The sequence below is a fragment of the Vanessa atalanta genome, chromosome 11 (genome assembly GCF_905147765.1).
Source record: "Vanessa atalanta chromosome 11, ilVanAtal1.2, whole genome shotgun sequence".
In the NCBI taxonomy this organism is placed as follows: domain Eukaryota; kingdom Metazoa; phylum Arthropoda; class Insecta; order Lepidoptera; family Nymphalidae; genus Vanessa; species Vanessa atalanta.
This window is the reverse complement of record NC_061881.1, coordinates 11,294,672-11,318,305: the sequence shown is the minus strand read 5'-3', so window position 1 is coordinate 11,318,305 and position 23,634 is coordinate 11,294,672. Positions and strand designations below refer to the sequence as shown.

Here is a 23,634-nt window from a genome sequence, read left to right as displayed (position 1 = left end):
GTCTTCGCAAATGAGGCGGGAGCAATAATTTACTGAGCCTCAATGACCTCTTTGCAACCAGTAATATTATTACTATGGCTTCCTGTTCATATATTTGCTATACCATTGAGAGACTTATTTATCTGATTATAAGTATCATTTTTCTGTATTTGTTAGTTATTTTCTTGATGGACGCCATAAACGAATATGGTCGCTAGTAATGTTACTTTGTAGAAAGTAAGTGCCTATTACTGAATGTTAGATATTAATCGAATAGTATTTTATGCTTCTGGAATGAATTGTCGTCTAAAGGCGATATCGCCATCTTTTATATAAACATACATACATACATATATTATATCAAAGCTAATTTTGTTAAACTCTCAAAAGATACCATTACAACGATCTCTTAGCGTATCAGTACACTATTTTATTTTGTTTATATAATGTTAATTTTAAATAACTTTTTTTTTGTAAAGACTTTGTGTTTTTTGGACGTATTATCTCTCGTTACCATTATGATTAATTGTTTTATTTGTTAATTTTAAGTGTTTAGTAATATATTGACCGCATAAGTATTCAAATGAATTATTAAATATATCTATCTATTTCAATCTTTTATTAAATGATATTGATCTATTTATAATCCTTTAGTTCAGTGGCTGGTAAAACCTTTGGAAACCGTTGATATGTTTTGTAGTTACCAACTTTTGTGGCTCAATTCGATATACTGAAATTATACTTAAATAAGTCACCTAAAAATTCACCTTAAACTTTTATCATTTATTTACTTTAAAATGAACACCAAAAACACCATTAAAAATAATGATGATATATTTTTTTTCGTTTTATTCCAATACTGATATTTCATTTGCGCTAGACTACAGCAGTGTAAAATTACACCATTAAATAAAATTGAAAAGTTTCGCCAAAAAACAAAATAAGATTATTTTCGCTTGAGTACACCCAAATTCTATTCAAACCAACATCAAAACACTTGTTTCGTAATAGGGTAAACAGTTTTAATAAAACTGACGTTAAACGAGCGCATTTAAAGGTTATCTAGGTCAACACAGGATTTCTAGGTAGTCTTAATTATGGCCTTCGTTTATAAGCATAATGCCTTTTAGTACTTAGTGCCTCTGTTGAAATTTAACAATAGTAATATTAAAATCGAAGACGACGCTTTTGTCTCCGATCTCTTTTGCTGGGACATAGAATGACCTTATATCTCTGGATTTACTACTTTAATTTTAATACTATAAATTTCTTAGAAATAGATATAAAAGGACAAAAGGAGAAACTATTTTTATAGATAGATAGATCATTATTAATCATGATTATTACTATGTTTGACGTTATTATTCTTTGTTGTGTAGGAAACAATACTTCCGCAACATTTGAGCTTGAGCTGATAAAACTTCTAGCTATACCTTCTATAAAATCAAAGTATACTTTATTCTAGTAAGCTTTTGAATCGTCATTTTGCTGGACTATATTAAAAGAAATGCTATCACCGGTTTGAAATGTAAATCTGATCGAGAAGAACCAGAAAGGAGCTCAGTTCCAACATTTTAGACAGATTACAACAAGTATTTAAATAAGGATCTAAATAAGGTTAATATCGTAATACATATTTATCATATTAACCTATTGGTTGACGCGATGCAAGCCAGGAACGCTCCAATCAGCATTTTCTTTGCAACATCTCCAACAATACTTGCCATATTGAAATATGGCAAGCCAATTTACAAAAAATCTTAATTATACAACTAAACCTTACTCAATAATCATTACGGTCATGGTGATAACTGTATTAAAAAAAATCTTTCAGACATTTTGAGTTTATTGTATAAAAACAGACATACAGATATTGCACAATTTAAACTTTCAAGATATTTTCGCCATTCGCAATTCACACACTCTCACACACACTGCTAAAATATTAGTTAAACTACTGCTAGAAATCTTATGAGACGAAAATGATGTAATGCGAAATAAGATACTACTAAAATATAAAGATCACGCCTATCTTAATATATTTCAACATGATATAAAACAATCTTCTAGATACGTTACAAATGGAAAAATATATTCTTCTCGTTGTAAATAATTGCGAATTAGTGAACATGATAATACGTCATAGAATTTTAAACACAAGTTCTATCATGAATACATTTAAAACAAAAACGAGAAAAATACAGAATTTAGCTTGCAAATGGGCCCACCCAAAGGTAAGTGGTCAACATTGCTCATAGATATTGGTGCCGTATGAAATTGTAACCATTCTTTACACCGTAACGTGCCATTGACCTTGGCAATTCAGATGCTATCTCCCGTGTGCCTGTAGTTGCACTGGCTCAATCACCCTTCAAATCGGAATATATCAATTGTAAGTATCACTGCTTGGCGGTAGTATTTATGATGAGTGAGTGGTACCTACCCAGACGGGCTTGCACGACGACATACCTCTATGTATTGTTTAAAAGACTAATTAGAATATTGTAACAATACCGTAAATATTATTACATAAATTAAAATAAGAATTACCTCTCTCTATTTTGGGATCACTGTTAGCTGAATACAAGGCAACGGCTGAGTTGTCCCTATATAGGTCCCCCACTTTGGCCTCGCACCTGAGGATCGGCGCTCCTCTCTCGTAATGCGCCGGCCATAACTGGATCTGGACATATAACTCCGATCGGAATAGACCTTCCGGAGCTGGCTGTACTTGGTACATTCCTGGTGTTACCTGAGAAAAAAGTTTTAAATTAAATAGATATTACATTACATAGAAGTTATAACTTTGACCCTGAAACTGTATCAGTGTATTTTTTGTATTGTTTCATTTTAAAGGGATATATGTAATCGGAAAATGTATTTTCTATTTGTCAGTATATTACGCTAACGTTTTGTGATTATTTCGCTCGATGATCAAAGTTAAGGAGTTAGTTAGTTAATTTTAATACAAAATATATGTAATAAAATAAATACTGTGAGTGGTGTTGACCACATGACATAATGTGGCACATTCTTCAGTCACAGATACAACTTAAAAAAAATATTGTTCGTTACCCTTTTAAGTTTTTTTTAAGATATCGGTAAGTGGAGGAGCAAATAGGCCACCTGATGGTAAATGGTTACCAGCAGACATTCATAGACAATGGCGTTGAAAGAAATATTAACCATTCCTTACATCACCAATGCGCCACCAACCTTGGGAACTAAGATGTTACATCCCTTGTGCCTGTAGTTATACTGGCTCACCCTTCAAACCAGAACACAACAATACTGAATACTGCTGTTTGGCGGTAGGATATCTGATGAGTCGGTGGTACATACCCAGACGGGCTTGCACAAAGCCCTACCACCAAGTAGGTCTTAATTACTCAACCGATCATAATACAATTTTGAAAACACACACAGAAATAGACAGGTTATCTTACACCTACTCTCTCTAAACTCTCTCTCTTAATTTCCTCTTTAAAAGTCAACCATTAGCCTATATTTATTTAAGCTTAACAAAAATTTCTAGCGTTATAACTAGATTTAATTGCATTATTCAAAAGTAAAACAGTTATTAGGTAGTCATATTCTTTTTTAGAAAAAAGGTTTTATACAAAAGAGGTTTAACGCGTAAAAGTGTTGAATAATATATAAAGCAAAAATTCTCATCCATAAAGAGATCACAGTGTAAATCCTCTCACGTACCTAAGGCTAACAGTTGATTATCTAATGTCTTATATTTTCTAGGGAACTTTAAAAAAAATAGGTTATAGTGGAATAAATATTCGGTCTTAAAATCGGTAGGATTTTTAAAAATGATCTATACAAATAATAAAATTGGAGTGTCTGTTTGTAATATTAAAATAACTGAAATAACTAAATGCATATGTATATATACACGGTAAATATACCTAAATATATATTTTTTTTCAATTTTTGTCTGTCTGTCTGTTTGTTCCGGCTAATCTCTGGAACGGCTGGATCGATTTTGACAGTACTTTCAGTGGCAGATAGCTGATGTAATAAGGAGTAACTTTTATTTTAGAATTATATATATAAAGTAATAATAAAGTCACTCTTTTTTATTAAATTCAAACGCGCTCGAAGTCGCGGGCACAGCTTGTATAAAATAAAATGAAATGTAAACATTTGCTTAACGTCACGTGACGTTATATATTTAAAAAATACAAAATATAGAAAAATACTAAAATTACTATAAATAAAACGAAATAAAAAAAAAATATAATATTAAATATAACATATTTATGAAATAAAAAAAAAAAAAATATTCGAAGTATATTAGTAATGATAAGTATACTATAGTTATTTAAAATTACAAAGCTAAGTAGCTACAACTCAGCTTGATATTAAGGTGATTACCATAACGGTATATTTCTATTGGATTCAAGAAATCATTGACGACCATTTACCTTCTAGTTAAGAGCAAAGTTTAGGAGTGGATAAGCCATCGTTTGCCAGCCTATTTAAGTTTGAGTAATTGAGGTTTAAATTTAATTACTACATACGTAATTTATACTCATATTACAAATGCGAAAGTAACTTTGGCTGTTGCCTCATCACGTTTAACCGGTGAACAGATTTGCTATGGAGATATTTTGAATTTTTCATTCATTTTTTATTCACCCCTTGAGGGAGTAAAATTGCGATGACGGTTTGCGTACTGTATGTAAAGTTGTATAAATTACATAAAAGTAAATATGCAGGTTTGGAGCATATTCCACCACGCTGCTCCAATGCGGGTTGGCGGAATACACATGTGGCAGAATCTCATTGAAATTAGACACATGCAGGTTTCCTCACGATGTTTTCGTTCACCGCCGAGCACGAGATGAATTATAAACACAAATTAAGCACATGAAATTTCAGTGGTGCCTGCCTGGGTTTGAACCCGAAATCATCGGTTAAGATGCACGCGTTCTAACCACTGGGCCATCTCGGCTCATAAAAATGCTAATGCTAAAAAATATGCAGGTTCAGCTAGTATGAAATAACTCCTAGTTAAATGCTAGCTATTCTGTACATTCGGATCTCAACCTACGATCCCTGTTTAATTCCACGAGTTCTGTCCGCTAAGAAATTTCTGTTCCAGAGCGATATTTAGTTCTCGAAATCGTCGTTATTATATTGTTACCTTTACGAGCGTGTTCAGTAAGGAGCTTAAAGTATCCTTTCACTAATATTGCTATATTAAATTTCACCTGGAGTGCTATAAATAAATTGATGTAATTTTAAGCGTTATATTTTTTAAACTTAGTATTTCTTTATTTGCCTATATTTAATTATATTTTTATTTTTGTGCTTATACAAAATTAATGGTTAATTTTAATGTCTCCCTGAAAAGAAACTCTAAAGCTATATACATATTTTTATCAGATGCAGCGCCTTTTTTGACGATTTTACTATATAGGTAAGTTGTGCTTCATAGTTTTACTCGCATTACACTTAATACTGTTGACATCCAAATTGTAAATTTCATGTTTTCCTATAGTAGAGTTTTTGTATTCAACAAAGTTGAAATAAATAAATATTTTTTTTGTTAAAACTATATCAGGTTAATATGTAATTATTGTAAAATATACAATATATAAATATATATATATTAAAAACGGCTTGTCAATAACATGACTTGTCTGATATCTGAAGTTTCAAGTAAAATCGTCACTAGCTTTTCCTTCGATAAAATTGTAAAAAGGATAAACATTAATGAACTCATCGTACGTATCTGAGTACGTAACTCACCTTACAATAACTTTAAAAACGACGGCCAGTACATGACGTTATATTAAAAAAAAAATTACAATACATTTAAAAATCGACCACTAATATTGTTCTATTCAAATAAATCGCACTTTTTTTCAATAATATTTTAATAACGTTTTGGGAAACTTCGTTTTATGAATCTACACTAATATCATAAATGCAAAAGTAACTCTGTCTGTCAAGTGTTCACGCTTAAACCGCTGAAACGATTTCGATAAATTTTGTTATAGAGATAGTTGAGTCCCGAAGATATAAATATTAAAGTAAAGATATCATTTAAACGATAAAACATGAAACCGTTTTGCGTTAATGAAAAAATATTGTTAAAATAAAACTCTCTTCCAGCAAAGAGCATTTAATTTGACGTCCAAAGTCCAGAGCAACGGACTTTATTCGTTAATTATGATAAACAGACTTCCTAAAGGTCGAATATACGTTCTCACCGAGAACAGCGTAATTTTATACTCGTATATTGTGTCGTAATTTTGTATTGAAAAAGCAACATTAAAGCGATTCCCGTCGGTTGTTATGCTACTGTGGAATTTTCGTACACCGTTGTGAAATACCAAAATTCTTTTTTGTTATAGTCGCGTTCAAATTCATTTAATATATATGTAGCTTGCTTTTGTAATAACTTTTGCAGAATCATGTAATACGTTTTTAGCAAAAATGGCGTAAGTCATAATTATGACTTTGATAAATCTGAATCTAAAGATGAAACGCGCCTCGAAAAAGAGGTTTTATATAATATTATTTTGTAAGCAGCCGCGTTTAAATTCATTATTTTAAAGCGATTTTAGCACTAGAACGGAATATTTAGAAAATTTAATTAATTGCGTTAAAATTCAAGTACAGCTTAATCAAGTGCTTCAATGTTCGGTTTGCTTAAAGTTTGATTTTGTTTAGGAAGTTCTCTTTAAGTCATTATTAGCGACATCTTCCAAGCTAGAGTCACATTCGTTGAACTCTTAAATACATATTTATTTTTGAAGTCTTCAAAGAAAATCATCTTATTTTGAGAGCGGATTTAATGTGTTTCTCAAAGCCCGTAGCCCTGGTTATGTGACTCATTATCTACGATAAACACGTTGAAGGCGTTAAAATGTTTCACCAACTATCTTACTTACAATTTTAAATTCTACTTCTTTTGAATCGAATTATAATTTTAGATATAGCTGGCGGTTTACTTATGTTTAAATATGAGTACACAAAATAAATTAAAAGTGAAAAAATATTACGATAATATAATTATTCCCAAAAAAGTAGACATTGCGTAGACAATGACGAAAAGATTTACGCATAACATAGTCTGAACATAATTACATGTAATTTGTATGTAATATATATGGATCACGTTTTTCTATCGAGCTAAAACCTCGCCGGTTGGAGGTATAGCTGACCCTAACATCACGTTGGATCATTGCCAAGGAATCAGAGACAGAGAATTATGTTTCGTCTATTTATCTTTCATACGAGGTATATTCAACCTTTTACAAAAGAAACCTTTTCCTACTAGCACCACTTTGGCATAGGAACGTTATTTATGCCGAATATAACTCTTACTAATGATTAAACATTTGTAAGGCGAATGTATAAAAATATTGGTAAAAGGATATCAGATACTCTTCCGCCAAATCACAGGACGACTTTTAATGATAATAATATTGACGATAAAAAATCATTCATTAGAATACGTACAAACGGAAACACTTTATATTCTAGATTAATGTTGAGTAACTACTTAGTTCCTTAATGGTTATTCATAGTAGAATCTACATTCCGAAATGGTGGTATCTTTGCGTTAAAACAATTCTGTAACACGACGATTCAGAAGTGCTTGTAAAAGTTTACTAGGATAAAATAGATATTGATATAAATAGGTACTTTTTTATCGTCGTTATTAAAAAGGTTTCCAAAGTTTCCGAAACTATATAACCCCCTCATGAAAAAGGCTTGAATGTAATATCATTAACAAAAGTAGCTGATGCTTAATTTATGTAAATCAATACTAATAACTAAAGATCTGTAAGGCTAGTATTCCATTTTGAATATCTAAAGCGCGTTTCACAAGCACTTAATTTGACGCTTACAGACCGTCCATTGCGGACGAAACTCATTATCCATGATAAACATAGCCTATGCAAGCGTTCAAAATGTATCATCATTCAATCCTATGCTATAATCTTTGCCATATTCTGTAATTTATATGACAATAGTTTCACGTGGTATTGAATTATACGCTTATTTATTTCACGCCAATCAATTGACTTGTAACCTTGTCGAATGCAATGTCTTACGAAGACAATTTAAATCTTTATTACAATAATACACAAAAATAAATGATATAATAAATACGAAAAATCTATCGTAGTAAATTTGATAAATTTATTAGTAATTCCATTTAAATTTAAAGCATTAGCTAATGTAAAAAAAAGTGTATTTATAAGCCTTGAGCAGTATGATATTTCAAAACAGTAATAAAATCTTACTAATATTATAAATGTGAAAATATGGATGAATGTATGTTTGTTACTTAATCACACCAAAACGGCTAAACAAATCTGAATGAAATTTGGCCCTGAGATAGATTATAGTCTGGAATAGCTCATAGGTTACTTTTTATGCTGGAGAAATGTACCTTACACCTGCACATTCCTCCTCCCTCTTCAGATCACAAGCAGATGCAGTCTCGGGTGGAAATTAGTCAAACCGCAACATTAGACTTCATTATTGGAGACACTATTTTTTAGTTAAAGTTTTAAATAAAATAAACACTAGCCAACAAAACAAAGCAGCAGAGAGACCAAAAAAGTCACAAGAGATTAGTGTTGGAATAAATATATATTTAAGTATTCGTTACACGTCGTCAACGTCAGAACTAAAATGTTAAGAGCCTTGTGTTTTACACTCGCCTTTCAAAACATAACCAAAATAAGTATTGTTGTTTGGCGATAGAATATTGATGAGCTGATGGACAACCGACATCATTAGGGCTTGCAAGAATTTCTACCATCAAGTAAATTCAACACGATCTTTCGAATTATATTTTTGTATCTCAGAACACCAAGGTCTCAATAGCGGACATAAATTACAGTACGAAAACATTTAAAAAACTTATATCACTCTTGCTATCGTCAACATAATCGGAATTACGATTCAACGGGGAAACGCTAGCAGTATTCTGGTCACTCCACGCCATTCCTTGCGGTCACAATTTGCAATGCAGCCATTTTCAATTTTGATCGGTACGTACCTACTTATTTAATACCTTAATTTTATATTTATTTTTTATTTTCCTTTAATTTAACTTTTACAATGAAAAACGAATAATCCTGTTAAGAATCTTAATTTGCTTATCGGTTTCACAGTACAATAAGTATTATTAAGTTGAAACTTTTAAATGAAATCAAAGAGTCTTATAGTTCTTTTGAAATTAATGGAAGAGAGCACCAAGAACAGTTCACGTAAGTTCGTAACAAAATCAACTGTTTACTCTTTCGCTGAGAAAGACCGAGGCACCGTCTCGGCTATTGTTTCTCTTTTAATTTCTAGTGGCATTCTCTCGAAATGTGTGGAAGTGTCGCTGAGAAACAGCGCTACAAATTCTAACCAGAACAATAAGCCAACTCGAGACCGAAACGTAAATCTCGGAGCCGCTGCAAAATATGCCACAAGCCAGCTTCGCTTGAATTAAAACTTGTATAGAAATTTAACCGTGCCGCGAGAGGGATTTACTTCGGGCATATGAATAAAGTGTTAATTAAATGTTGATGTTGTAAGAAGTTATAGTGAATAAACTTTTCCCGAGTAAATTGGATTTCAGCGAAATTATGCGATTGGTGAGGAAAAGCGCCTTAAAGCGGAAACGCTGAATCGACAAGTTGGTACAAATTATATTTTAAAGTTATTATATACGGGGCACCCCTTTCTTTTTCAGTTCTTTGTTAATTCGATTACTTCTATGAATGATGAATTAATTATTTTTTATTAATAAACTCGTGGATCGTCGAAATGAAATCAAATTTGAGTAATATCAATACTTTAAGGATTACATGTAATACTTAATTTAAGGTAAACTTACTTATTCTCTATTTATATATAAAAAGTATAAACAAAATCGCTTTCTTTTTTGTCTGTATTTTCGCTTTCTTCTTCGAAACGACTCAACGGATTTTTATGCGGTTTATGAAATGCCATTACTTATAAGGCTGACACTGGCTAAACCTTAAGAGATACATCGTACTAGAAAAACGTACTACTAAAAAAGCCCAGAGAAGAGTTACTATATATTTGCTCTTTAAGGTAAAATCATAAGAGCTGTTTTTATATATTACAAATAAATTGTAGGCTCGTATTTTTTTTAATCCGTGATCCTTCACTCTTTTTTATTTAATGCCCAGCAAAGCGGACAAAATTATGTATATTACTCCTTTTAGGGGTTGGTCGTTAGGTGTTAGGTTAGGCCTTTGTCCTTTCTTGAAAATTTCATCTTGTACCTCATCAGGTGTGCGCGATATAATATTTCTGTAATGCATATATATTTAAAATGTAAAAAACATATAAACGAAATTTTATTTTGAGGAGGTTTGGAACTATAGTAATCCACTGTGAGTTGTTTGTTATGTTGTATATTGGTTGTATTTTTCGCTCATCACTTATTCTTCTGCTGAACAGCAATATTTGGTATTGTTGGGTTCAGTTTAAAAGAGTGAGTGACCAACTACAGCCACAAGGAACATAACATCTTATTTCCCAAGGTTGGCAGAGCATTGGCGATGTAAGGAATTATAACGCCAATGTCTATTCGCGATGGTGATCACCATCAAGTGGCCTATTGACCCGTCGACTTTTAGGTTTTCACCCGAAACATGCACATTTTCTCGACATATAAGCTATAAACTTAAATTAAGCATGTAATATTCAAATGTGTTTGTGTGTTTCACAGTTGTCCGTGCCTTTTTTTACATTCTACTTTTATACATTTTGACGTTTTATATTTCATATTTTTACTGAACATCTGCAGATTTCGCTGGACTTCAAGCTTGTCGTCTTCTTGGAATAAATGGCCCACACTGATTTTTATTTTCGTTTTAACATAATATATACATAATACATAATAAAATAATATATAAGTAATTCTTTTAACCCTATTAAAAGCTGTACTGCAATACAGCGGGCCCTGCTCCGCGCACGACCATAGAGAGTGATTCACGTATTCAAAGAATTCGGGTATTTCGACTATAACAGGTAAAATACTTACTGGGATATCATTAATGTAGAATGTAAGCTCTGAGGGGGGGCGGCCGGGTCCAGACGTGCAGTTGCCTCTCAGCACGTCGCCCGGCATGTAATAATGTTGGCTTGTGTGAATCGTTGGCGACGATGGCGGTAGAACTACGAGAAAAGATTTAACAGAATAAGCAATGTATTTACTTACAATATCTTTCACTAGGGTTTTAACAGCGATGTAATCTGGCAAAAAAATGATTTCATAATGACTAAATTCATGTAAAAAATTTCACCCGATAACTAAAGCCTTTAGAGAAACATTTTTTTAAATATGATATACAAACAAATAGTTATTATATTATAAGCTCCTCATAAATTTAAATATTTATTATAATTCTCCTACAGTGTTAGATTTTCTAACTTCTACTTTATAAATGTCATACATCTAGGTTAAGTTTGGGAATGAAATGATCGACGCCAGGCTGTTTCAAATAACTATAATATAATTATCATTGTACATGCAAAATAATAAAAAAAAAACATATATATATATATATCCCACTGAGTTTCTTTCGCCGGTTCTTCTCATGTCCGAGGTGCTAAATTCCGAACCGGTGGTAGATTTTTTCAAGTGTAAACACTTCTATATTGAATAAAGATTTTTGACTTTGACTTTGACTAAGTAATTCTATTTCAACTATGACAGTCATGCTCTTTATAATATAGAAAATTTATTTTATTAATTTCAACATAATATATCTACTTATCGTATTCAAAGCGTAACTTTTCATAATAAATCACCCTGGACCTAATCCGTACATAAAAATCGATAAATATCTTACAGCAGAACAACAGTCTTTATTTTAAAATATGTTTAAAGCTTTTTTTATATAAGTAAATATCTATACTATGTTACATTAATAAAATAAGTTTTATTTAATTTCAAAGCCAGGTCTAATGGTGAAATTTTATTAAGACTAAACTCGATAAGCGTAACCAGCCCCTCGTGCATATGAACGAGTTTATAATTTCACACTAAAATATTATCCTTGTAAACTAAATAACATAAAGTATGCATAGAATACAGAGACGTTATTAAAATTATCATTATTATTGAAACGGTTTTCAAGCCTTTAAAGTTCAACGAACTACAGACTTGACGTCTTTGATGACCAATACACACTGACCCCTTGGCTTAAACATTTATCCCTTTGGCAAAGTTCAACGCTTAGTTGAAGGTGAAAATATGAATAATAGTTTCGTCGAAGTATAAAAAAATTTAGTTAATTTTTTTCTCCGAAATTTCCCAACGGATATCATTTTCATTTTTCATTCATATCTCTCACGAGTCTTGTGAAATATTCAAACGAAACACATGACAAAATACGATCGCGGTTAAAATCTAAGTAATATGAAAATATAAATGAATTGTATTCTAATTTTAAAAAATATAAAAATAACACTGAAAACTTACCCACAACATCCATTGTGTTAGACACGATTGATGTTGCGAATGAAGGAGCGTCAGCTGTGACTTCGCAGCTGAAATTCCCGGATAGGCCGAAGCTGACTCGCGTTAGCACTACCTGACTCTGATTCGATCTGGCCAGCTGTGGACAAATATTTAATATTAAAACCATATAAAACAAAGATCATTATGTAAAGGACTTTAAAGATAGAAGGATATATGATTGATGCGATATAACATCAAACAGCTTTGTCACGCGATCGCGTACACATAAAAAATTAAAATCGTTTAAAAAAATGAAATTTTTTTTAAACAAAATTTCTCCTCTCTTCTTTATGAAAGGATTTGGTCGTTATTCCATCAAGATGTTCTAATTTTGTTCGGTGGATACAGTCTTAATTATGAGGAGTCTTCCATCCAGCACACAGGATATCTCACGATGATATCTATCTCAAAAGATGAATTACAATCATAAATAAGGAACGAAAAAACTCAGTGTTATTTTCCAAGATATCACCAAGCAATTTTCGATAAAGATACATTTATTGTAACTATTGACCTGTCTCAGGTTTCGTATATCGTATTACGATTTATTTATAAGTTTTAGGCGTTTCACGAGAACTATTGCTTCAATTCTTCATGATTTTTAAATATAAACAAACATATACTATGTATTTATAAAATAGCGTAATATAGTTACAAAGCGTATCACGAAACATACAGTGTATTAAGTTTTAATATATTTCCAACAGAAATACCACAAATTCGGCACTGAAATAACCGAATGAAGTTGATTTTATGATTTCACGTTTACGTAAGGTAATTTTTTAAGTAATAAAATGTATGTTTTAATTTTTCTTTGTGTATTATGTAGCATTCGTTTGTCTCCAAACAGCAATAATAATCATATCATAATGTCTCAGTTTAACTGGTGAGCGAGCCAGTGTAAGCACCATAACGTCCTAGTTTCCAAAGTAGACCAATTTGCCAGACTACCTGGCTATTTTAAAAAAAGTAAGTTAGACACAAGAATCTCAATATCAATATTGTAATCATTTTGATAGTATTTTGTAAACAAAATACTTGTTTTAAGCTTTTAGTTTTTCATAGCATCTTTAATTAATTTTCATATTCAAACCAGTACAACTATATTACGACGGATTAACACGTTCACGAAATAACAAAGGAAAATGACCCATCAAATTATTATCGCGTCTGAAATAAGAACTAGTAAAGGGTTAAATTTATGAACATCTGCCAGAACTTAGACGGGGAAATATGGCTTTACTCTCGTGAAAATTCTCGTATAGTCGTTTCGTAACACGCAAGCATGATCTAGGTGTTTTGTGAGAACTCTTTTGACGTAACCCTTTAGTTATTGTACACGCGAGATTCTTTATAATCGTCCAGGTCTCTCAAGCCCGTTTTAAAACCAAATGCTCTTTTTACTTGAATCAAACGTGAAGCCGAAAAAAAGTTCACCGTCATTACGTAAATGAGGAAAAATATACGCGATTCGTTTTATTTTTGATGCCGTCGTCAGTTCTCTTAATTGGACTTAATTGGATTAGGATTATAAAATATAAAATGCAAGATTATTTTAAATTAATAGCACTGGTAAGTTCGTAGGTGAACGAAGATGTAGGTTTCGTTAGGGTTTGTACGTGAAAGCCTAATATGGAAATGATGGACGCCCGTTAAATGTGAAGCAACGAAATCTATATTTTATAGTTTTTATAGAAAACATAGAATTTTCTTCATAAAATTAATATATATTTTTTTATTATTATAATAATATCATTAGTGGGTCTGGAATTTCGAAACCTATGAAAGGTTTTGTTTTGATTTCGTTTCATTGTAAACTGCAAGTCACTATCTACATTTGGCGCCAAAATGATGAAACCTCTTTAAATGATATTTTTAATATCAAATAGTATACATTAGTTCAGATAGAATTGGAGTTTGTCGAAAACAATTTACTTTGATTTTGTTTACGTTTTTAATTTTTTTTTTATTATACTTATTATAGTACCGCTCTCTAACCGGCCAGTAGGTTTTTTCCGCTGTCTAAAATTAATTATTATATGTAAATCGTAACAATTTAGGAAATTGCAATTAAGAATTTCAATTTTCTGCACATCTACGGCTAGAGTTCTTCAAAATGAGACCATAACTGATTTTTTATATGCAGGCTATCATCCCATAATCACTGGGTCTAAAATCGGCTTATGCTATTAATATATAAGATAGTCTAAGACCCACACACATGCAAGATAACTTGGAGAGCGACCGCATATTCTGTTTGTGTACACTTTCTAGATGACATTATTTAGTCATCAATTTTATAGTTACTCCAAAGAAACAAGAACTCTATAGAATTTTATAAAATAGTTGAAGAATTTACCCCTCACCTCCTGACATACAAATGTGCATATTTAATATGTAATTCTTCTTTTTGCATCGTGGTTGAATAAAGAAGAAATAATCCATTCAAACTGCAAGTACTTGTATATGAGTAATAGGATGAAAACATCTCTGCTCGTTAATTTAAGCTAGCGTGCATGAGACGACTGCATTTAATGACACTATATAACCTGGATCAAGTTTTAATTCATGAAATCTTAATAGAGCTCAGTTATGTTAAGATATAAATTTAAATTTCGTTAGTACCAATATATATATAATCATATGATATTTTTCACTCAAACAATCAGTAAATTTAAATCTCACTTTAAAAACTTGAATGATGATCTTAGATGATCTGTGTGTCGGGTTGGTTTTGGTTGATTTTCATTATGGTTAAATACTAAATTATAAAGAGCCGAGATGGCCCAGTGGTTAGAACGCGTGCATCTTAACCGATGATTTCGGGTTCAAACCAGGCAGGCACCACTGAATTTTCAGTGCTTAATTTGTGTTTATAATTCATCTCGTGCTCGGCGGTGAAGGAAAACATCGTGAGGAAACCTGCATGTGTCTAATTTCAACGAAATTCTGCCACATGTGCATTGCGCCATCCCGCATTGGAGCAGCGTGGTGGAATATGCTCGAAACCTTCTCCTCAAAGGGAGAGGAGGCCTTTATCCCAGCAGTGGGAGCAATAGGAAAATTTACAGGCTGCTAATGCTAAATACTAAATTCATTGTATATAACTTCATTCGTTGTACTCGTATAATAAGTATTATTTTATCTAGATTTTATGTAATGATTGTAAGCAGTATGTTACAGTTTGTTGATCAATTCGTAGAAAAATAACTCAGAAGTAACGTGACATTGGCTTGTCATTGGTTGTATGGTACGGACGATGGTGATAATCAGCGTTAGTCGCGATTAAGATCACGAACGCCTGATGTTATTTGTTATTGAAATTTGCAGTATTTTTGTTTGTGATATTCTTTGTGTAACCTTGCTTCTGGTTGCTAAAAAAATATTAACTTGACTTAACTGTCTCTACCTAGTGGCTTGAAATTCAGATTCCGACAATCTTAGTTACTGAACCCATTAACATTATTGGGTTTTCTGTTGATAAAATTCTGAGTATCAGCTCGAAGTCTGGAAGTTAGAAGAGTGTACAATCCCGTGCTCCAGGAGGTATGTAAAGGTGTTGGTCTTGCGGTTAAACTCCAGTCACGTTGGCTGTCCGATCGGATTATGAGAGTGACGGAATATAGAGGGTATATGTGCTCTGTAATATGTCCTGCATAGTTTACTGGTCCCCTTGAGATGGGCCGCCGTTACCGAAACCGATCAGGACGACATCATCACCACAATATTAAACTAATTTTAGATAGGAAACCCCAGAACATATTTATATTATTACTTTAAACTTAGTTCACGTTTGATATGCAGATACTTTGATTTATACTATTTTAGTATACGAGAGGACATACACTACCATACCAGACTGAACCGAAGGATTTGCATATAAACAATGTTTAAGCAGCTTTGAGTCTTGACAGAGGGCTTGAATAAAATTAAGTGTATCATATCTGGAATTTCAATTAATTGTTTAATCCAAAATGTCAGTGCAACAAAGGATCTTAACAAAACAATTACGGTCTATTACTGAATATTGTTCAGACGCGTTGAAGCGAGGGTTCTTTGTGTATCTTAGTAAACGTTTCAAGAGACAAGAGTTAGCGCGCTAATAGAACACATGCCAGAAAATGAAAGTGCTACGAGGGAAAGTAACGAAAAACCCAGACGGCGAAAAAGTACATTTCGCACTGCGCAGAAATTTGCACGTGTCTGTAACGTGTTTTAGAATGTTGTGGCAAATGTTTGCCTTGGTAATGCTGAGTATTTGCAAAAGGAGCGTATGACTTAAAACAATTATATCTTAAAATATAAATACGTACTGTAGCACAGATAATTTAAAAAGTTTTTTTTTTTTTGAAATAGGTATGCGGACAGGCTGAAGGGCTACCTGATGGTAAGAAGTCTGTAGTATAGATATTGGCGTATAAGTAGAAATATCAATCATCCCTAACGCCACCTATCTTGGGAACTAAGTTATAATGTCCCTAATGCCTGTTAACTACACTGGATTATTCTATCCCGAACCCGACTATAGACAGTATTGCTCTTTGTCGGTATTATATATGACGAGTAGGTGGTATCTACCTAGAGAGGTTTGCTAGCTCTTCCTACCTACATTTACCATATTCATGTGATCATGATACAATATCTACTACCTCTTACTGATTATCAGTAAATCTTCCATGACGATATATTGCATTAATATTAATATTTTTATTGTAAGGAAATATAGCTCAGCCTCTTATGCCTTACACCGTTATGAGGAGTTCAACTAAGAATTTAATTATTTCAAAGAGAAATGTAGGTAAATGTTGTTAACAACAACGAAATGATAAATGGTTACCTGCATCTGTTTCGGACAACACCAATTTCGTTCAACATTTTGTACCGAATAAACGGCAACCGAGAAATGTATTCTTAGTATACTTAACATTTTAAAATAATTTTAGTCTAAAATTTACGCTACTATAAACAGCCTGCAATGGGCTAAGCTTTAGTGCATAATTTTTCTACTTATGATTTTAGTCTACATTTTTATAATATTATAATTTGAATTTTCTGCAAATTTCTTTTGGTTGGGATGAATTATGAGAGCTCATTTCTATTTTTGCTATAAAAAATTACATTATGCTATACAAGTTTTTAAGAAAGTTCTGCTGAAAAATATAGCCACATACAGTAATGAATTTCATTTTCATCGTTACCCGTAACAGACCGTAAATCTCTTCCTAGGTAAATGTATTTCTTGTACACAGCTATTTCTATTTTAATATTAGCTTTATTTTTCGTGCTACGTAATTGTAAATTTCTGCATGTATTTTACATGAATTCGCCTGGTGAATATATGTTTACTATCTGGGGAGATTTTGCTGAAAATAGGATGTTTGGGTCATGAACAAGGATCACGCGTTCCGATCACGCTAAAAACCGAATATTTATCTTATTAATTTGTGTTTCTAATTCATGTAGCCTAACAAACTCTTAAATTTGTCAGATTCAATTCTTTCACATAAAACCGAACTAAAGCAATGGGGTAAGTTAAGCTCGAATATTTACCCTAAGAGCATAAGAAACATATAACAACAACGAGCGACAATGACTTTCCGGCAAAATAATATTCTAAATACAAATTGATATCTCAAAAATGTATTCTCTCTAATTGGATAAGAAACTATGACTCTTTACATCATCTGTTAATTTTTAAATATTTGAGTTGAATTTTCTAAAAAAAAAAAACAGTTAAGGACAAATTTGTAAAGATTATCCCAATAAAGGTTGAATTAAATTGAAGATTCTTTTGAAGCACTCGTTCCAAAAGATAAACGCGAGAACATATTTAGGAACTTGACTCACGTAAGGACCCTTCCAACCCTTTTAGAGTATTCAGTGATACCAACTTGACATCTTTCACAAAAGTGTAAGACAAATTGTACGTAACCTAAATGTTAGCTCCCGAGAGAAATGACACACCTAGTGGTTTTATCTTGAGAATATGAAAATGTTACTATTTCGATACTTTTATCTGAGTTGCGTATTATTGATTTTTAATCTTCTATTTTTAAATAATCTCATAAAGGTAGTATTACACAAAGGGCTTTATTTAATTCAAATAATATATAAGGCCTTATTCGACAAACTGTTTTATAACGGATTAGAGCGTTTACTTTATGTATACAGAATTGTACCATTGAAAATTTACTTGTAATAATTAATTTTGATGATTGATTTACAGAGAAAAAGAGCATGTACACCAAAATATGCCTTTTATCATTTTTTGCCACCACGAATTTTCTTTCTGAATATATCGTAATTAAAAGTTTAAAGATCAGAGCATCTAAAATAAATATTTCTTCATGCATTTAGAAATGTTGCTGTTTAAAAAAGTATTGTAGTTGTAGGAAAAAAGGAATTAATCATTATTGATTGTACGTGAACCCTTATTATATTGAGGGTCTAAAAATATGACAAAGTATTAAATTAAGGGTAGGTAAGAAATATGCCATAATATTTTTGGATTATTCTCGTTTAAATTATGAAAAAAATTAAATTGTGTATAAGTTTAAAGATAGTTCTAACCCAATCCATTGCTAAGTTAGATTGATTATTATTTAAGTTTCAGGCTCTTACGAATAAATTAGTTGCAGTTAGCCGCCTGTAATTATTATGAAGCGTTACAGTTAGTAGTTTGATTGTATATTAATGTTTCCTAGAATGAGAAGAATTGTTACGTTCTTAAAATATATTGACTGATGGTCTTTTTAGTATTTAAAAAAAAAAGTAAAGATTATGAGTAAATTTCAAGGTCGAATTACAATGCATTTATATTTACAACAATAGAGAAAATATTTCCAACTCAAAAAGTTTTTTGCTCTAGTGTATTGAGCTGTATGCGTTTTATTAGCTTTGGCTATCACGCTCTTCACTTTGAGCTAACAAAGTCAGCATGTAAACAAATCTAGAGAGCAAAAAATCGTTGTATCAATTTTAAACTTTGCTAGTATTGAAATTCAAAATCGAAAACTAAGTCTATCGCATCGAATCCAGCGGGTCTGATGATGAAATTAAGAGTATTTGAACCGCCTAATGGCAGCTAGGAAGGGTCAGTTTTAACTCGTATAGTTTGTTTTGAAAACTCACAGTAGAAACACGTTCATTTCAATAATTTGTTTTGTATAAATTTTGTAGATGTTCTATTAAATTTATTGGAAATGAAGTTTATTGAAACAAAATAAAGCAATCATAAAACTTCTCACTACTTACGTCAACATTGATCCCAGCAAAAGGAAATATTTTCGTAGCCGGCGTCTCTGTAGGTGAGTATCTGTAGAATTCGTGTCGCCCTCTGTACCACTTAACGGAGTACAATGGCGCATCCGTTAGCTCATAAAGGCAGGCTAACGTCACATCTGACCCTCTCTGTACTACCGGAGGTGATATCCTTAGGTCAATCGCTCGCAGACCACCAATACCTGTTGGCAAATTAAATATTATAATTAGCCCAATTATTTGAAAATCGTAATTTAGATTTTAGGGACAATTGTTACACCTGCTTTTAAAAATGATATACGCGGTACAAATGGCATAAGGTCCTATTTTACATAATCTTATTTCTGTTTATTGCAATTAAAACATTTACCCTAAAATTATTTGTTCCTAGATTATATCCAGTACTTAATTTGTGGTATTAGTTCTGAATATTTTTATTTCAATTAAATTCTTCCCTTGAAACTCAATTTCATCAAAATCGAAATAAAATAATTACTTTGTAGGGTTTTGCCAAACCCATCTGCGTATATAGAATTATTGTGTTCTGGTTTCAAAGACGATTGAGCAAGTGTAAATATAGGTACGATAGACATAACATCTTACTCGTAGTTTCAAAAGACGATCGCACGTTGGCGATTTAAGTGATGGTTAATATTTTTTTACGATTCCAATGTCTATGGGCGGCAATTGTGACTACTTACTATCAGGTGGCGTACACCGTACGTAGGACAGACTGCCTACCTACCATGTGTGCATATACATATCAGTATGAGCGATTCATTATAATAGTTGATGATTATATGACTTTTGAAATAGAATATAGATTTGTACAATGCCACTATTAATAGAACTCTGAATACAGAAAAATAAACTATATCTAACATACTATAAATTAATTCGAAACATAAAAATAAACAAGCAATAAATTTTAATTCAAAAGTAATAGAAAGAAAACATCATAAAATAAACTCGACTAAACAATATTAAGTTAAGAAAAACACGTTAGTAACCTCAAATAGTCGCTAATCCCAAAACAACGTCTTATGTTCAAACTAAACTAAAAGCATCTCAAGATAGCGCATAAATTTGTTCAAGTAAGAAGTTATTTAGGACAAGGTCCCCTTTGCTAACCCCCCTTTTTGTTAACAACGTAATGCAGATAGAAGCGGGCAAGGATTCTCAAACTTTATTCGTAGTCGATTTCTTATAAAAATCTCTAAAAGTTTTTGAAGCTATGACAATTAATGCTTGTTGTCGAATACAACCAAAAAATATATTCTAATTTATAATTGGTTCTTTTAATAATTAGTACTATTATTATTATTGATCATTATGTCCTGGATTTTCTATTTTATTGATATAGACAATATATTTAAAAAAAAATCTGCAATAAAAAAGTATGATGAGTGAACACGTAATAGAAGACAAATCATTAAAGTTTAATAAAATGCACGTAACCTTGAAATTCGACTCTCATCGCGTACAAAAAAGTTTCAGTTCAAAAACAGAACTGTAATATACCGTGAAAATGGTAAGTATGAGAAGAATGAATTCTTTTGTTATAAACTTTTAAGCGCCAATACAAGGTTTGAAGACCCGAGGCGATGCCTGGAGCGTCGAGCGCTACACTACTTAATACAATAGCTAAAAGTGTTCTACAAGAAAAAGGATATTTTAAGTGGAAATTAATAAATTTGTAAAAATAATTTCAGCTAATGCTAAAACTTTTGGGTGGACTGTGATTAAAATTAAGAAGCATATTTTTGTTTACCCAACCTAGTGTATATTATTTGTTATCGTTGGTACGTAAATATTTCAATAATTTGTAAATTCCTTTTTAGTATATTTACCATTTTGTTTCATGGAATTTCTTCATAAATGAAAAGTATTAAAAATCATAAAACACGTTATTGAATTTTCATTTTCAAGTAAAACAAATAAATATGATGCTATGTTAATATTTCATAAATTAAATTCTTAAAGTGTTATATATTCCTTAATATGTATTGCCTGCCAGTCAATTTTTATTTACGAGTTCTTATAATTTTGATGTTTTAGTAAAAAATCTTTAATTTATTTATGGGAAGGAAAATGAACAACTTGAAGTTAAGTCATCTTTACCTGTAGACATTATATTAGTACGAAATATAAATCATCACATTCACATCTTATTACATCACATTTTATCTTTTACACTGGCTCACTCACCATTCCAACTGGAACACAATAATACGATAGATTGTTGTTTGACAGAAGAATATTTTATGAGGTGGTACCCACTTACTTACTTATAATTCATCACGTGCTCGACGGAATGAACGAGATCAATCTCATATGTTAAATGAAAGAGGTTCTACTAATCCACATTGGAGCAGCATGGTGATATGAGCTCATAAACTTCTCCTCAAATGGAAAGGAGTCCCGATCCTGGGAGCTTGGGACATTTATAAATTTTACTATTTACTATACATTATTTATATGTAGATATTTTATGCCATTTTAAAATTAATAGAAAAAAGATTAGCGTTACGTATCCATTAATTGTATATCTAACTACTGACGTTGTGAAGTTCAAAACAACTAATAAAATCTGGGCGCGTTAAATTAGCAAAGAAAAAAAAAAGAAATAGCAATAAAAATACATTTTATCGTAAAGTTAAATGAAATGCAAAGAGTAATGTCCCTCAACGCCCCAAACCCGCTTGTAGTGTTAAAGATCGCAGATGGTGAAATTATTGAGCCATTATCGCCTTTATGTTCTACGTAATAAGAATCGTAGGCATTTTCAGCATAAAGAAAATTACCGATAGCGCCTGTGTTACAGGACACCCTGTATTTTTAATGGAATTCATTAGGTGATATTTCTTTGGGAGGAGAAAAGGTAGATTCACTTTGAGTTGTAAATGTAGGCTACAATGTTTCCGCACTTTGTGTTATCGTTATGTAAATGTCTCTCGGTTGTCAAAGAAATTCTTAGACCGTCTCGTGACAGAAGTTAGCATTGTGTCCAAATGTAGGAATAGTGTTCACTGTCTGTTTTCTATAATGATTTGAGATAAACTTTAAGATTTATTAGGAATATTTAGAAAAATTATACGAATATTACGAATATTTACGAATATATAATATATACGAAAATTAAAAAACAATTTCAATAATTTATTGATTAAAAGATAATTTTCGTGAAATATACTTATAAAATAAATGTTCTAGGATTATAAATATGCCTTTGAACTACGAAACTTGCAGCGAATTGCTATTTCACTCCGCATTTCACCTCGTCAGAAATATCATGAAAGATCAAAGCTTTAGGACAGATTTTAAAAATAGAACGTTTAAACTATTAAGACACAAATGTCGTGTTTTTGGGCGTGTGTAATAAACTTGAAAGACTTATTCACTGTCTTCATAATTCACTCTTAATTAGTAACCGTTCAGTAATCTCAATTTTATATATGGATTTGTAAAAGTATGAGTATCATTCATTCTATTAAGGTTGTTTTATAGAAATGGACCAAATAAAATCGTTTAAAGAAGTATGATTAAGTATGTCATAAATGATGTGTGGTTGTACACAGAGTATGTTTGCTGTAGCTACATAAATCTAGGTTACGATGTTGCTTTTATATACTTGGTGGTGCTGGGTAGCTGGCTTTGTGCAAGTTTGTCAGGATAGTTAGCACTCCCTTGTCATATTTTCTATAGCCAAGCAATAATTAATATTGATGTGTTCTAGTTTGAGCAACTATAGAAGCACAAGGGACTAAGGTTGGTGCATTAGTGATGTAAGGAATGATTAAACCATTTTTTACGGCACCGTTGTCTGTGGGTGGTGATGACTACTTACAAATCAGTTGGTCCATTTG

General features: G+C 31.7%; 1 protein-coding gene across 1 annotated transcript in view; it reads right to left on the bottom strand.

The window, feature by feature from the left end:
• Window positions 1-23,634, bottom strand: part of LOC125067230 — a 94,425-nt gene that overhangs the window by 1,322 nt on the left and 69,469 nt on the right. The window contains exons 4-7 of the mRNA XM_047675703.1: window positions 19,763-19,971; window positions 12,470-12,605; window positions 11,027-11,160; window positions 2,530-2,731 (exon numbers count right to left, since the gene is read on the bottom strand). Coding sequence (XP_047531659.1) covers window positions 2,530-2,731; window positions 11,027-11,160; window positions 12,470-12,605; window positions 19,763-19,971 — 681 coding nt within the window. The remainder of the gene's footprint in view (window positions 1-2,529; window positions 2,732-11,026; window positions 11,161-12,469; window positions 12,606-19,762; window positions 19,972-23,634) is intronic.